Source organism: Saccopteryx bilineata, chromosome 11 (assembly GCF_036850765.1).
Source record: "Saccopteryx bilineata isolate mSacBil1 chromosome 11, mSacBil1_pri_phased_curated, whole genome shotgun sequence".
Taxonomy (NCBI): domain Eukaryota; kingdom Metazoa; phylum Chordata; class Mammalia; order Chiroptera; family Emballonuridae; genus Saccopteryx; species Saccopteryx bilineata.
Genome location: NC_089500.1, coordinates 62,494,185 through 62,507,967, shown reverse-complemented (window position 1 = coordinate 62,507,967; position 13,783 = coordinate 62,494,185). Strand labels below are relative to the sequence as shown.

Sequence of the window (13,783 nt, the reverse complement as noted above, 5' to 3'; positions counted from 1 at the left end):
ACATACCCCCACACACACACACACCACATACCCCCCCACACACACACACCACATACCCCCACACACACCACAAACATACACACACACACACCACACACACACACACACACACCACATACCCCCCCACACACACACACACAGCTACACTCGTGTCTGCACCTGTGCCCATCTGACAGGTGTTTGGAGGGCAATAGAAACGACATGCCTGGCACATGGGATGTTCAAAGTGTCTGACCCAGGCTCACTGTGTCCGAGTTCCATGTAACCCAGCCTGCTTTGGGGTTTAGGGGGCACCATGATCAGAGAAAGGGATGGGGGTGCAGCCCCTCTCTCTGGGGCTCTGCCAGTATTTGCTGTCTCCCTGTCCCCCAGGTCTCTCTTGCCCTGTCATGATCTTCAAAGGATGGGGGCTTCCTCTGAGCCCAGCCTGGCCCTCTGCAGCCCCTGCTGTGACCCCACATAGGACCACGTGTCCAGATACTGGGTGCATGGGCCTGTGTGCCAGCTCACTCCTCGGTGCCAGCAATGCAAACACCTGGCATTTACAGCCTCCACAGGCTTAAACTGGAAAACTGAGGACAGAGGCATTGTTTCTAAGGCCGGGAGGGCAGGGAGCATCGGCAGAGCCCCTCCCAGTGCCGGGCTTTCTGCAGGGATCTGCTGTACAGTCACACACTGGCTCTCTCAGGGGCTGTTTCTTGCTCCCTGCCAGAGCAGGGCACTGGTCTGGCTCATTTCAGACATGGAAACTGAGGCTCAGGGGGCTGTCTCCCAGGTACCCAGCAGAGCTGAGAGCTCCTGACCCTGTGACCTTTCCATAGCTGGCTGGTGGTTCCAGGCCAGCCCTCACCTGCTGCATGGAGCCGGGCTCCTGAGCACAGGGAACACCAGGTTGGAAGGACTCTGAGCAGGGGCTCGCACACCACCCCCAGACCTTGGGGCAGCTCCCCAGGTGTAAGATAGCCCCGCCAAGCTTCAGTGAAAGATCTTAGGCCTGTGGCCACAGAGAGATCAAATCCTGCCCAGGAAAGAGCCCCAGACACTGTTTTGGAGGAAGGAGGACGCACACCAGTGGGCGAGGGTCCAGACCAGACCAGCAGCAGCTCATGGAATAATGCTGAGCCAGGGAGGGCACCCTGCTGCGTCAGGCCAGCAGAGAGCCCAAGGCTAGTGGCAGTCCACGCAGGATGAGCCAGAGGCAGTTAAAATGCAGAGTGCTGTGAGAAGGACCAGGACATGGCAAGACACAGTGATGCCACCTACTCTGTGCCCAGCTCTGTGCTGAGCGTTGGGGACCCACATGGAATGTGAGTATGAAGTCTAGGGAGCAGAGAGCCAACCCGGGGCCCAAGGCCCATTAGACATGCAGCAGAAGCCTGTCATTTGGACCAAGTATGTGTGCAGTAATGGTACAGCAAGCCTCGGAGGCTGCTGGGTGCTGAGGGGGTAAGGGTGCCAGCAGCCCAGGTGGGTGGGGTTAGCCCCATGCTCACACCAGTGTCCCTGGGCCCAAGCCTGGGGTCTTTCCCTGAGGGGGCTGTGCATGTGTACGCAGCCCGTGTGGAGGGATGCGCAGCCCTGTGCTTACCTCAGCTGTAGCCAGGGAGGGCTACACCATGGGAGCTCACAGCTGTCAAGAGCAGGGACAGGGACCACTGGAGCTTGTCACCTGCCCTTCCCTGGCAGCTGGAGAGGACAGCCAGCCCTGCCTGCCCACCGCCCCCCTCCACTGGAGCGGGGCTGACAGTGATCAGATGCACACGGACCCTGGGGGCGGGCTGCTCCAGGCCTTCGTCCCCCTTCCCTGCTCTGAAGGGGGGGTTTTCCCCAGTAATAAAAATGACATTTTTAATACATGAAAGTTTTTTGAAGAAAAGCAGTAAGAAGACTTTTATTGTCAATAAGCTCTACCTTTTAAACCAGTTATCTTAATTTCTGCTCGAGGAATTTTAATTGAAGATAACTGCTGTTAGAGTACACGTTTAAGGAACGAGTGTCTGGAGGATGAAGTTCTCCAGTAGTGGAGTCCGTCTCCACGGAGGCCACAAGGAGTCGCCCCCTCCCTGCAGCCTGCCCTGGGGGTGTCCCGGAGGGTGGGGTACCAGCTGGAGGGAGCCCAGAGGCAGAGCTTGCTGCACATCTTATTTCTACCATCCCTCATCTTAACCCAGGAGGGAAGCAAAGCTCAGACTGGGACACAAGGCCGTCGTGTCACAGGGCCTGGCATTCAGACCCGACCGGGGGCTCAGAGCCCCAGGAACTCCGCATCACCCGTCCTCCGCCTGCCCCTGCCCCTGCCCCTGCCCCTGCCCCTGCCCACACAGCTCTCACTGAGGCCTGGTCCCGGCCCTGCAGCAATGATCCACAGTGGACCCGGCGGCCCCTGGTCCAGGGACTGAGCAAGCTGCTGAAGGCGCGGCCTAACCCGTAGGGGTCTCTTGTCAGAGTGACGTATGTGTGAACACATGCTTGTGCATGAGTGTGTCTGCGCATGTGTGTGCTTCTCTGGCAGAGCTGGGCTTGCTGTCAGACAAACACAAGGTGGCCCCTGTGCAGTGCCGTCTAAGAGAAGACAGATGGACCCTTTCCTCCAGCTACTTGGAAAAGAACTCGGGCTCTTCCCGGTAGTAATAGGGATATGTGACTACTACTCTGCCACTATCTGTAGCCTGGGGAGAGTCATTTTGTGTCCCTGGGCCTCAGTTCTCATCTCTAATGATGGAGTAGACAGTGTGCCCTCCTCAGTGAGTTGAGGGAAGTACTGTACTTTTCCGGTCCTTCCTGGGCCAGGCAGGCCTTGTGCAACGGTCTGGGATCCAGTCTGGGCCCTCAGAGTGCCAGTCGGTTAGAGAAGTGAGCTCACCACCTGTGGCAGATGTCGTGGGGTCAGGACCAGAGCCAAAGGGTGGCAGCAGAGAGAAGGCCAAGTCTGAAGCCGGGGTGTTTTGTTTGGCACACCACATCATCCCCGGGTGCCGTTTCCTGGTGTATGAGTCGTCCCGCAGGGCCTGGCTGTGGAGATCAGGAGTGCTGCTGGGCAGGGGTGAGTGCTGGGCCCTGTGCAGGGGTGAGTGCTGCTGTGCAGGGGTGAGTGCTGGGGCCTGTGCAGGGGTGAGTGCTGGGCCCTGTGCAGGGGTGAGTGCTGCTGTGTAGGGGTGAGTGCTGGGGCCTGTGCAGGGGTGAGTGCTGGGGCCTGTGCAGGGGTGAGTGCTGGGCCCTGGGCAGGGGTGAGTGCTGGGGCCTGTGCAGGGGTGAGTGCTGGGCCCTGGGCAGGGGTGAGTGCTGGGGCCTGGGCAGGGGTGAGTGCTGGGGCCTGTGCAGGGGTGAGTGCTGCTGTGCAGGGGTGAGTGCTGCTGTGCAGGGGTGAGTGCTGGGGCCTGTGCAGGGGTGAGTGCTGGGCCCTGGGCAGGGGTGAGTGCTGGGGCCTGTGCAGGGGTGAGTGCTGGGCCCTGGGCAGGGGTGAGTGCTGGGGCCTGGGCAGGGGTGAGTGCTGGGGCCTGTGCAGGGGTGAGTGCTGCTGTGCAGGGGTGAGTGCTGCTGTGCAGGGGTGAGTGCTGGGGCCTGTGCAGGGGTGAGTGCTGGGCCCTGGGCAGGGGTGAGTGCTGGGGCCTGTGCAGGGGTGAGTGCTGGGCCCTGTGCAGGGGTGAGTGCTGCTGTGTAGGGGTGAGTGCTGGGGCCTGTGCAGGGGTGAGTGCTGTGGCCTGTGCAGGGGTGAGTGCTGCTGTGCAGGGGTGAGTGCTGGGCCCTGTGTAGGGGTGAGTGCTGGGGCCTGTGCAGGGGTGAGTGCTGGGCCCTGGGCAGGGGTGAGTGCTGGGGCCTGTGCAGGGGTGAGTGCTGGGCCCTGGGCAGGGGTGAGTGCTGGGGCCTGGGCAGGGGTGAGTGCTGGGGCCTGTGCAGGGGTGAGTGCTGGGCCCTGGGCAGGGGTGAGTGCTGGGGCCTGTGCATGGGTGAGTGCTGGGCCCTGTGCAGGGGTGAGTGCTGCTGTGCAGGGGTGAGTGCTGGGGCCTGTGCAGGGGTGAGTGCTGGGCCCTGTGCAGGGGTGAGTGCTGGGCCCTGTGCAGGGGTGAGTGCTGGGGCCTGTGCAAGGGTGAGTGCTGGGCCCTGGGCAGGGGTGAGTGCTGGGCCCGGGGCAGGGGTGAGTGCTGGGGCCTGGGCAGGGGTGAGTGCTGGGCCCTGTGCAGGGGTGAGTGCTGGGGCCTGTGCAGGGGTGAGTGCTGCTGTGCAGGAGTGAGTGCTGCTGTGCAGGGGTGAGTGCTGGGCCCTGTGCAGGGGTGAGTGCTGCTGTGCAGGGGTGAGTGCTGTGGCCTATGCAGGGGTGAGTGCTGGGCCCTGTGCAGGAGTGAGTGCTGGGCCCTGTGCAGGGGTGAGTGCTGGGCCCTGTGCAGGGGTAAGTAGTGGGGTTGAGTGCTGGGCCCTGTGCAGGGGTGAGTGGTGCTGGTGAGATAGCACTGAGTCTGCAGGAGGCAGTTGGTAAGGGGCCGCTTAGAGGAATTTGGACACCCACAGAGGAATTACAAGCTGGGAGGGGTGATCACGTTTGTTTTGGAAGGATCTCCCTTGCACCATATCCAAGGACAGATCGAAGAGGGAACTGGTGGGAGAACCCGGGTGGCTCACTGCCAGACAGCCAGTGCATCAGCCCATGTGCCAAGAGCCGCCCCTGCAGGGGCTGCTGGGGTGCCAAGAGAAGAGGCCTTTGGGAGCCCAAGACAAACCCCCAGAGATGCCAGGCGGGCTCCCGTCTCTTGGCTGTGTAGCTTTGGATGAGGGTTTGAAATCTGCCTGAGCTTCCAGGCTGCACACCGGGATTGGCTTCAGTTACCCTCCACAGCCATTGTAGGGGGATTTGGCCCCATCCCAGGTGAGTGTCATGCCTGCCCTGGGCCTCTGCCAAGAAGGATGAACAGGAGCCAGTGTCGGGCTGCTGGGGGTTCAGGACCACCGCGGGCCCTCCACCCACAGTGGCCCCCCCAGCTCCCCCCACCCCCCCACTGTGTAATGCAAATTTTCCTTTTCTTCAGCTGCTCCTCTAATAATTGAGCCTCTGTCTGATTCTCAAGACCAAGTCATTCCCCATTTCGGAATGGTTTTCTGTTTGTTTGCCTGAAAACAAAATCATTTCTTCCACAGACTGCCTGGCTTTCCCTCGCCATGCACCCTCAGTCTCCAAAGCCTTGATATTATAATTTCAGTTTACACGCTGTGGGAAAGATTTCTGCAAAGGGTTCCTTTTTGTTTTAGAAGAATTCATCCTCGCTGCTAAGAAGCTTACTATAAATTAAAAAAGGAATTAAGCAACATTAAGACATCAAAGTGGCGGTGCCGCTGCCCACTGCCTCGTCTCCCCGCAAGCCGGGGACTGCGTGGGGCTTGTGGAGTGTGCGCTCGAGAACCTCGGAAAGCAGCTCCAGTCAAGGGCCTGTTCTGTCTCCTTCCTTCTAATTCCCTTTGTTGCAGGGACAGTGGAGCACGCATCTGATAAAAACTTAATCACCTTATCTTTTTAAAGCAAATTGCATCTTTGTTTATACACGGGACCCATGGCAGGAAGAGAGAGAAAGTAGGCAGCCCTCCACTGCAGCTCCCAGGGATGAGTTCAGAAAACTAGGCCTGACCAGGAGCTGGCAGAGGGTTCCAGAGTCGCCAGGAGTTCAAGGGCCCAGCAGGAAGCGAGCCGACTTTCTCTGCTCGCGTGGCACTCACACTGCCCCCTGTCGCTGAGCCAGCTCTTCCTCACGGCTGGGTGGTCCCAGAGCTGAGCGCTGCAGCGCCCGTACCAGCCTCCCCGCTGGCAGGCAGGGGGTCTGCTAGGTCCACACCTCAGTCCTGCCACTGACCGCCGTGGCAGTCCTTGTACCTCAGTTTGCATCAGCTGGTCCCCTGCAGGAAGGGGCAGCAACAACAGCCCTGCACGGATCACACAGAACTGAGTCCCACCCTGTCAGGACACTTAAACTCTGGCCCGTTTCTGCCCCCTAGCCCCTCCCAGCCAGGCCTCTCCGGACTCACCGCCAGCAGCGCATCCTGCATGGGCTGCCATGTTAGCCACATGGGAGGTCTCGTCAGCCACTGGGCTGCCGCACCTCCCTTGACCACCTGCGACCTATTATGGGTGGCTTTGTAATCCAGGACAGGTGGGTAGAGACCCCTCTCTTTAGGTGAAGTGTGATACTGGAGCTCCCCAGATGGGGGTTACAGACGCCTTCAGTCCTAATGCTCAGGGCCACCTTATAGAGGAAAGTTCCCTCCTTTGGGCAGCCCCCCTGTTCACAGGCTGAGCATCTAGTCCAGACTGGAGGCCTGGCTGAATTCCAGGTCCTTTGTGGCCACCCAGCCACCCAATATGTCAGCGCAGCCCAACTGCCAGGCATGTCCCTCTGAGCTCCACAGCCCATCCCTGCATCACCACGATACTGAGCCCAGAGAGGGCCCTGCCCCTCGCCCTGACTCTCTCTGCCCTGTCATTTCAGCTCTCTGCAAAGCTCCTTTTTCCAGGAGGGGGGAGTGCTAGAGTGACTGGAGTTAGCTCCAGCCCCACAGGCCACCAAGGGGGCCAGTGACCTCAGCTGCTTGCAGGGTTCAGTTCCCACTGGGAGGATACAAGCCCCCCACTAGAGTGAGGCCCCTTTTCCAGTCTGGCCCCGACATGAAAGCGACACCAGCAATTGGAGGCAATTTGCCGGCCTTTGATGGCCGTGTCAGGTCGGCACCCTCAGCCAGGGCTTGGGAAACAGTTGTGCTTCCCACATTCTTCCCTGATTACCCCCAGCCCGAGCCAAGACCCAGCAGCCTCCACCCATTGTGCCTTTGTGTGGAGCTGGCACTCGGTGAAAAAGGCCAGCTAGGCCCTGGGAGAGTGTCCCCAAGAAAAGCCATGGGCCACAGCATCACCCCCAGGGTCACACCAGCCCACCCCCACCCACTGCCTCCTCGGTCTGGGCTCATCAGGAGTGGGGCAGGGCCACTGGGTACCGAGAACCCCCAGATTTGGGAAGAAAGAGCAGGGGATGTCTGCTGAGGCCGTGTGGAATGATGGCCCAGTGTGAACTTCACACGTGTAGTGCATTTCCCCTCATGCCCACTCTGCCAGGATCCCGGTCACTTGGGGTTGGGGAGCCTGCTCTCTGAGCCTGGTCTTCTCCCTGGGCCACTGGCTCTCAGACCGGCATTCCCTAGGTCTGGAGACATGGGCTCCGTTGGAGCACTTCCCTTCCCTCCACTGCCCTGCACTCCTGGGTAAGACTCGATTGTTCCCTTTGTTTCCATCCCAAACCCTGTGCCTTCCTATGGAGACAGCTGAGCAGGAGTTGGCCATCTAGAAAAGACGAGAAAAGTGCTCCAGACAACTGGAGAGTCAGCTTGGTTTCTGCTGGTTGGAGCTAGGAGCAGGGTTGGAGATAGGGGCGGGGAGTGAGCAGGGCTGGGGCACAGAGCAAGGCACATGGTGGGTGATGCAGGGCAGTGGCTGCCAGGTGAGAGGACCCTACTCCTGGGGGTGTAGCCAAGCCCAGATGGTATGTCCGTGCCTTTGAGAAGCCCCTTCACTACCGGGGAGAGACCACAGCGGAGCAAAGACAGAGAGAAGGAGGTGGGCCTTCAGGAGGTTGTGGAGGGCAAATTCCTAAGCCTGTGCCTCTTGGTCACAGCTCGTGGTGCAGCAGCAACATGGACTTCCGAGGCCAGGAAGTAGCCATGAGCAACAGCTGCCCTGAGGTTCTGCTCGGCCTCATCTTTGCAGAGCCAGAGAGCTGCAGAGACACACCATGGCCCAGAGATGGCAGGGGGGTTCCTGGCCCAGGCAGCTCTGAGAGCCTTCACCTCCTGCCCTTCCTCCCGGCCCGTCTCCTGAGGGCCCTCTCCACCTCCCTGCTGCCTGCCCAAGTCCCGTGGACCTGCAGCCAGACTGGACTGGATGAGCACCGTCTCCTCTAGGCTTAGACATGTGTGCAGGAGGACACGCAGTAGCTCCGTAGTAGGTGGTCCTGGGAGTACCCAGAGTCATGGTATAAACCCTGGGAAATGGAGAACAGTACAGGGAAAAAGAAAGGATTGCTTCTACATGCACTCCTGACCCCAGATGGCCTAATGGGAAGCCTTCTAGTCTCTCAGTGTCCCAGAGCTAGAGCAGAATTCTTGCTCAAATTTTGGTTCCTGCATGTTTAAATTTTACATTATAACTTAAGTCTGTGTTTGTATGACTTTAAACTCTTCTTGGGTATCACTTTTCATCTTCCACAACATTTTGCAAGAGCAAACACATGCTGGTTCTGTCCTGACTGCCCTCCCCGTAGTCTCGGCATGTTCTCCCTGGGCACACAGACCTGGAATCAGGCGGCCACCCTGAGGCAGCCCGTCTCTCCCTCTTCAGAGCTAAGTGACCGTGGGTCAGTTGCTGTTCTTCTGGGCCTGTGTCTTCCCACTGTATTGTGAGGATTAAGCACCTCCACGCGTGGTGACACACATCTCAGGTTGCTTGAGAGGACGGGATTCCTAGAAGTTGCTGGGTCCATGCTGTGACTGTTGGGGAAGCTTAGCAGCAGTGCCTGCCCAGCAGGGCCCCATCCAGCACTGATTCGTTCAGCAGTACTCTTTGAACACCTGCCATAGGCGATTGTTTCTGTTACTGGGCTTATAGCGTGAGTAGAGACACTGTCCCGGCCAGGCAGGACTTCTATTTTAGCAGGGGCAGACACCCAACATCAAACAAGGAAACAATAGCCTATGTTAGAAGGTGATAATATGGAATATAGAGTGGAATAGAGGAGTCAGCAGTAGAGTGAGGCCAAGTGGCCTCACCAGAAAGTGACGTTTTCACAGTGCTTCCAAGAAGGTGAGCCTGGGAACCATGGGAACTCTTGGGGGAGGAATCTCCGAATGCACAAGTGTGCGTGGGAGTGCACCTGGTGCACTGGAGCAAGGGGACAGGCCAAGGGGACAGGCCGAGAGGCCATGTGGGCCAAGAGGTCAGGGGGGAAGCGGGGGAGGCAGAAGCCAAGCCCGGGAGACATCCTAGGAGGGGCCGCACATTGCTGTTCAGCCCACGTGAACTCCCAAAAGGAGGACCCTAAGCGCTCCATGAGAACAGCGCAGTCCCCAAAGCTCACAGGAAGTGCTTAAGGACCACGGGTGGATGCTGGGCAGATGGACGTCAGTGCTCAGCTTCCACTCTCACCATCCCAACCCCCCAGATGGTGCATGGCTCCGACAGGTCTCCAGCCCTGTTTGGGGCTCTGCAGAATGGGGAGCCTTCCTCCATCCTCGAGTGTCTCACTCATTCCTGCCTAGGACTCTGCTGCAGATCCTTACCCGAGACCTCCGTGTGGCCGGCCGCGTGACACCTGGCCCCCGCTCCAGCATTCTTCCTCAGAGAAGTCTGCCCTCGCGCATGGGACCTGGTCACTCTCTGCTTCCAGAGCACAGTGGTTTTGTTTCCTTGAGTGTCTGGTGGCTGTCTGGATTACCTTCCTGGCTTGATTTCTGTCTGCCCCTTCTCAGATTGGCGAGCTCTGGTCTGGTGCTCGCTTTTAGCGTTTGCCAGCCTCGGAGCACTGTGAGTGTTCCTGAGTGATAGGGTGGGCAGGTAGGGAGAAGCTCAGCATGGCCCAGCCTGTGTGCTGCTGAACCTGGTTGGTGTGGACAGCAGCTCCTGCCACCCAAAACTCTGACCTATCCTGTACTTCTCTCCATTTGTCACTGGCTAAGGGACAAAAGGGCCATTGCAAACAAAGCAGTTTGCTGTGACATTTGCCGTGAGTCCAAACAGCTCAGCGGCCCTGGCAGACAGGTAGGTATCAGTCAGCTTTCTAGGTGTTGTGTCAGGCCTGACCATTTCAGAAGAGTGATTAAATGGCCACATCTTCACCTGTGCCAGATAGATTTTCCGGCTCTGCCTGCTTTGGGCAGGCGGAGGTATTCACTGTATGTAACGAGAGCCATCTCAGGCAAGATTGGGCCACGCCTGTCTCCCAGCCAGACGCAGACACCAGGGAGCCCCCTGCCTCTTCAGCCATCAGACCTCCTGGCACCAGAGAGAGACAGGCTGCCCATGCCATTTGTCAGTGTCTGGTGCCAGGCACCTTCTCTGTTTGCAGAAGGGAGGCCAGGGTTGTACTCAGAGATTCAGATACCTGCACGCCTGGCGCTTGCTCTTAGGGGCTGGCCTGGGGCCATTCCCACACCGTACACCCCACACCCCACCCCAGAGGCGCACAGACCAAAAGGGTGTGGAGCCTGGGATTAGATACCCTGCTGTCTGGCAGGAGGACACCTCCCCTTCGTACAGACCCCAAGGCTCATAGCATCCTGGAGCCTCATTAACATTAGCTGTGTCCCCACCTACCCGGGTGATGCAGGCATTGCCATGGCTAGCGGTCTCACCTCTGCCTGCGGAAAGGAAGACTGACTACTTCCTACGGTGGCCAGGGCTGTTCCTTACCAACTCTACAGATATCTCTTGAACAAGTCTCCTAGCCATCTTTTTAAATGTCCAGGGTCCACAGGGCTGGTGTAGTTGTTTTCACAGCCTGCATTCCCCTGAAGAACCCGTTTTAGAAATCTGCTTAAGGCAGACTCCTCTTGGAGTGACGAACTGGAGGGCAGTAACCTGCCTCTACCATCGGATGCAAGCCAGTGATCAAATACTGGTTCTTACGGCTTACTGTGGGGCCTCAAGAGTCACAGCCCTCCTCCAGGCTCGATTTCTCAACAGCAAGCGGAAGGGGCTGCTGGAATCCTCAGCAGACATGCACGAATGCTAGTGTAAGCCAGAGCTAACCTGCCCGCCCTGCACCCAGCACTCCCTGTGTGGTTGAGCCATACCAGGTCAGCTCCTCAGCACTGAAGCTTGATGCCCGACCTCCACACTGGCTTCTCCTCGGCATTGGCACCAGCAGGACTGGGGTCAGGGAGGAGCCCCTGCAGGTGCCAGCAAACACAGAGTAGGGTACCAGTTCTAGACACCAGCCTCTGAAACCACTGGTTGATAGAGCCCCTCTGAGCAAATCGGAAGGGAGTGCCGTCTCTGGGGGACACAGAGGCCTACCAGGACCCCTTGTTTGGCAAGCAGGGTGTGGGCTGGGCTCCACTCCACTTGCCCCTCACCAGATTATGAAGGCTTCATACCCAGCTCCCCCTGGTAGAAGTCCCAGGCCCTGCCACCCACTGGAAACCCCTGCCCCATACCCATCTCACGGTGTTTCCAGATTACTAGGGCAGAAAGGGAAGGATGTTTAAGGCAGAGGGAACAGTATATGTAGAGGCTCAAGTATGATAGAATCCAGGAGCAGCCCCGTGCTCCCCAAGGTTGCAGGGAAGCAGCACAGCAGTGGTGATGGGCAGGGGTCGGTGGGTGCTCGCCAGGGGTCAGCAAGAAGCAGGTTTGTTCAGTATTGTGGCTGGAGGATGTGAACAGAGGGTCTGCACTAAGGTGTGGGCAAGTAAAGAGCCGGTAAGATGTGAGGGTGGCACGGGGGCAGGGACAGCGTCCCAGGTACAGGGAGAAAGGACCCTTCACAGAAATTCCGGCCAAAGGAGTATGGTCAACACCCCAGCTGCCCTCTCCTCCCACCCTCTGATCTGCTAGTGCTCCCATTGGCTAAACCCAAGTAGAGGCCAGAGGCCGTGGGTGTCCACAATATCATCAGCAGAGATCAGGCCACAGAAGGGTGGAAAGTGGAGAACCCTTGACCAGTGGGCCACAGTTTCAGGGTGAAGTCTCTGAACTTGACACTTCCCTGTCCAACACCTTTGAGAGTGCTGGAAAGTTACTGAATTATAGAGAGCAGCGGGAGGACGTGGCCACTGGTGTGGGGTTAATCCCCACGGGGCCTGAGTGCGGGGTGGATGGCTGGAGAAGGGGATGGGAGACCAGGGGGGGAGCCCTGCTGAGCTCCCAGCTGGGTGGGCCAGTAGCAGAGACTAGCACAGAGGGAGGGGCTAGCATTCGGGGGTTTAGGTGGCAAAGGGGATCCTAGGCCTCAGGGGTTCTCTGGCTGGGGAGGGAAACAGAAGGTATGCTGGGGCCCTGGCTCGGCCTAAGGGAGTAGGAGGTGGGTCAGTGGAGGTACTCATCCAGAGTGGCAGTGACAGGCTTTTCCTCTATGCTTTGCAGGTGGCCTCAGCCCTGAGTCCAAGAAGATCCTGACACCTGCCTTCAAGAAGCGAAGTCGGGCCGGCAGAGGGGAGGAGGCCAAGCAGGAGGAGGGCGCAGAGCGGCCGGAGGCTACACAGCACGTGATACTCAGCCTGTCTTTTAAGCGTTATGTCTTTGACACTCAGAAGCGTATGGTCCAGTCTCCCTGAGTGGCCCCAGGGCCACCGTGCCTGGGCCCAGACTGGGCCACAGTGCCGAATGCCCGACCAGACGTACCTCAGCCTCCTGCAGCCTCTTCCCACTGCTCTGCAGGCAGCAGGCCCCCAGGCCCAGCATTCACCTCCGGTGAGCAGGCCGGGAGCCAGCAGGAGGCCTCGTTCCTCCACCCCTGCACCCTCCTGCCAGGGGACAGTGCCCAAGGAGGACTGGGACTCAGCTGGTGGCCACTGAGGCCCACTCACCACCCTGCCCCCCACCAACAGCCACGAATAAATGTCTCATGGTATCCCCCACTGCTGGTCTTTCTGCTCTTTCCCCTGAGGGTTTCCTGCAATACCCCACCACCCAGGAATGGCAGGGGACCACCAGGGATCCTGCCAAGGGGGCTGGGGGAGGGACCCAATGCAGAGTCCAGGGGGCTGAGAGGTCCACAAGGTGCTGGCCCCTAACCGAGGCTGGGTGGCCCCCAGCATCTGCTGGGCCTTCAGGAGGAGCAGGGGTCCTCTGGGCAGTCAGTCCAGGATGGACACTCACGGGACGTCAGAGCGGCATGGCATGGCACTGGGCCCGGGCGTTGGGCTGGAGGGGCTGCTCGTTTATCTTGGCACCAGGAGTCTCTGCTCCCGTGCCCGTGAGTTTGGGCTCCCCAGCCTGCCCGGCACGTGGAGGTGCGGGCCCGGGACGCCCTCACAGCATGCTGCAGCCAGGGGTGAGTGATCCCTTGCTCCTCTGCCCCTTGTGCCCACGGCCACCTCACCTTGAGGCCTCAGGAAAGGGTGAAATGTCGGAACTGACTGAGGGGAAATCAAAGCCTTGAAAGACATCCGTAGGATGAACATATGTTCCCACGTTCCTTCATTTGGCCTCCAGCCAGACGCAGAGGCCACCCTTTTATCTCAGTAATCAGTGCATTATGCTTTAATTTGCAAAAATGACATTAAAAATATGAACAGGGACAGGTTTCAATCAAATGACGTGGCAGTGCTGAGCCCTGGAGCTTCGGCAGAGAGGAACCAGGCAGCGGCTCTGCAGAACACGCTGTCCCTGTGTGGGGCGGGGGCGGCAGGCCGGACCCTGTGAGAGGCTGCAGGGGAGGTGGCTGACCCTCAGAGGGCCCCACACTTCAAGCGGGGGCGGCAGTCAAGGGCAGCCGCTGAGGGCTCGGTGGGCAGGGAGCGTTCGGGCACGATACCCTCTTCCCTGCACTGAGCGTGAACCGGGAGGAGCGTTTGGGGAGGGTGGAGCAGTGCCCGACCGCGGCTTCTGCTGCCGTGAGGGAGCGCTCCCCAGGGATTTGACCCCCCAGCTTCTGGGAGTCCCACTGCCCCCTCCTGAACCTGGTGGGCCTATTGCATGGCCCTTCCTGCAGTGCGGGCCAGGCTCTGGCCTCTGTGTGGCCCTACCCTGCACCGCAGGCCGTCTCCTCAGACAGGTGGTGCTACTGAGCTGAGGCTGGTCCAGCTCGGGGAGGGC

At 59.3% G+C, this 13,783-nt stretch overlaps 1 protein-coding gene across 3 annotated transcripts in view; it reads left to right on the top strand.

Moving 5' to 3' along the window:
* EEFSEC (eukaryotic elongation factor, selenocysteine-tRNA specific) overlaps window positions 1–12,596 on the top strand; it is a 305,909-nt gene extending 293,313 nt beyond the window's left edge. For 2 of the 3 annotated variants that reach the window (XM_066247187.1, XM_066247190.1), the window contains exon 7: window positions 12,110–12,596. In XM_066247187.1, the coding sequence (XP_066103284.1) occupies window positions 12,110–12,300 (191 nt within the window). In that variant the 3' untranslated portion in view covers window positions 12,301–12,596. The remainder of the gene's footprint in view (window positions 1–12,109) is intronic. The other variant, XM_066247189.1, reaches the window with a different exon arrangement.
* The last annotated feature ends 1,187 nt before the right edge of the window (window positions 12,597–13,783 follow it).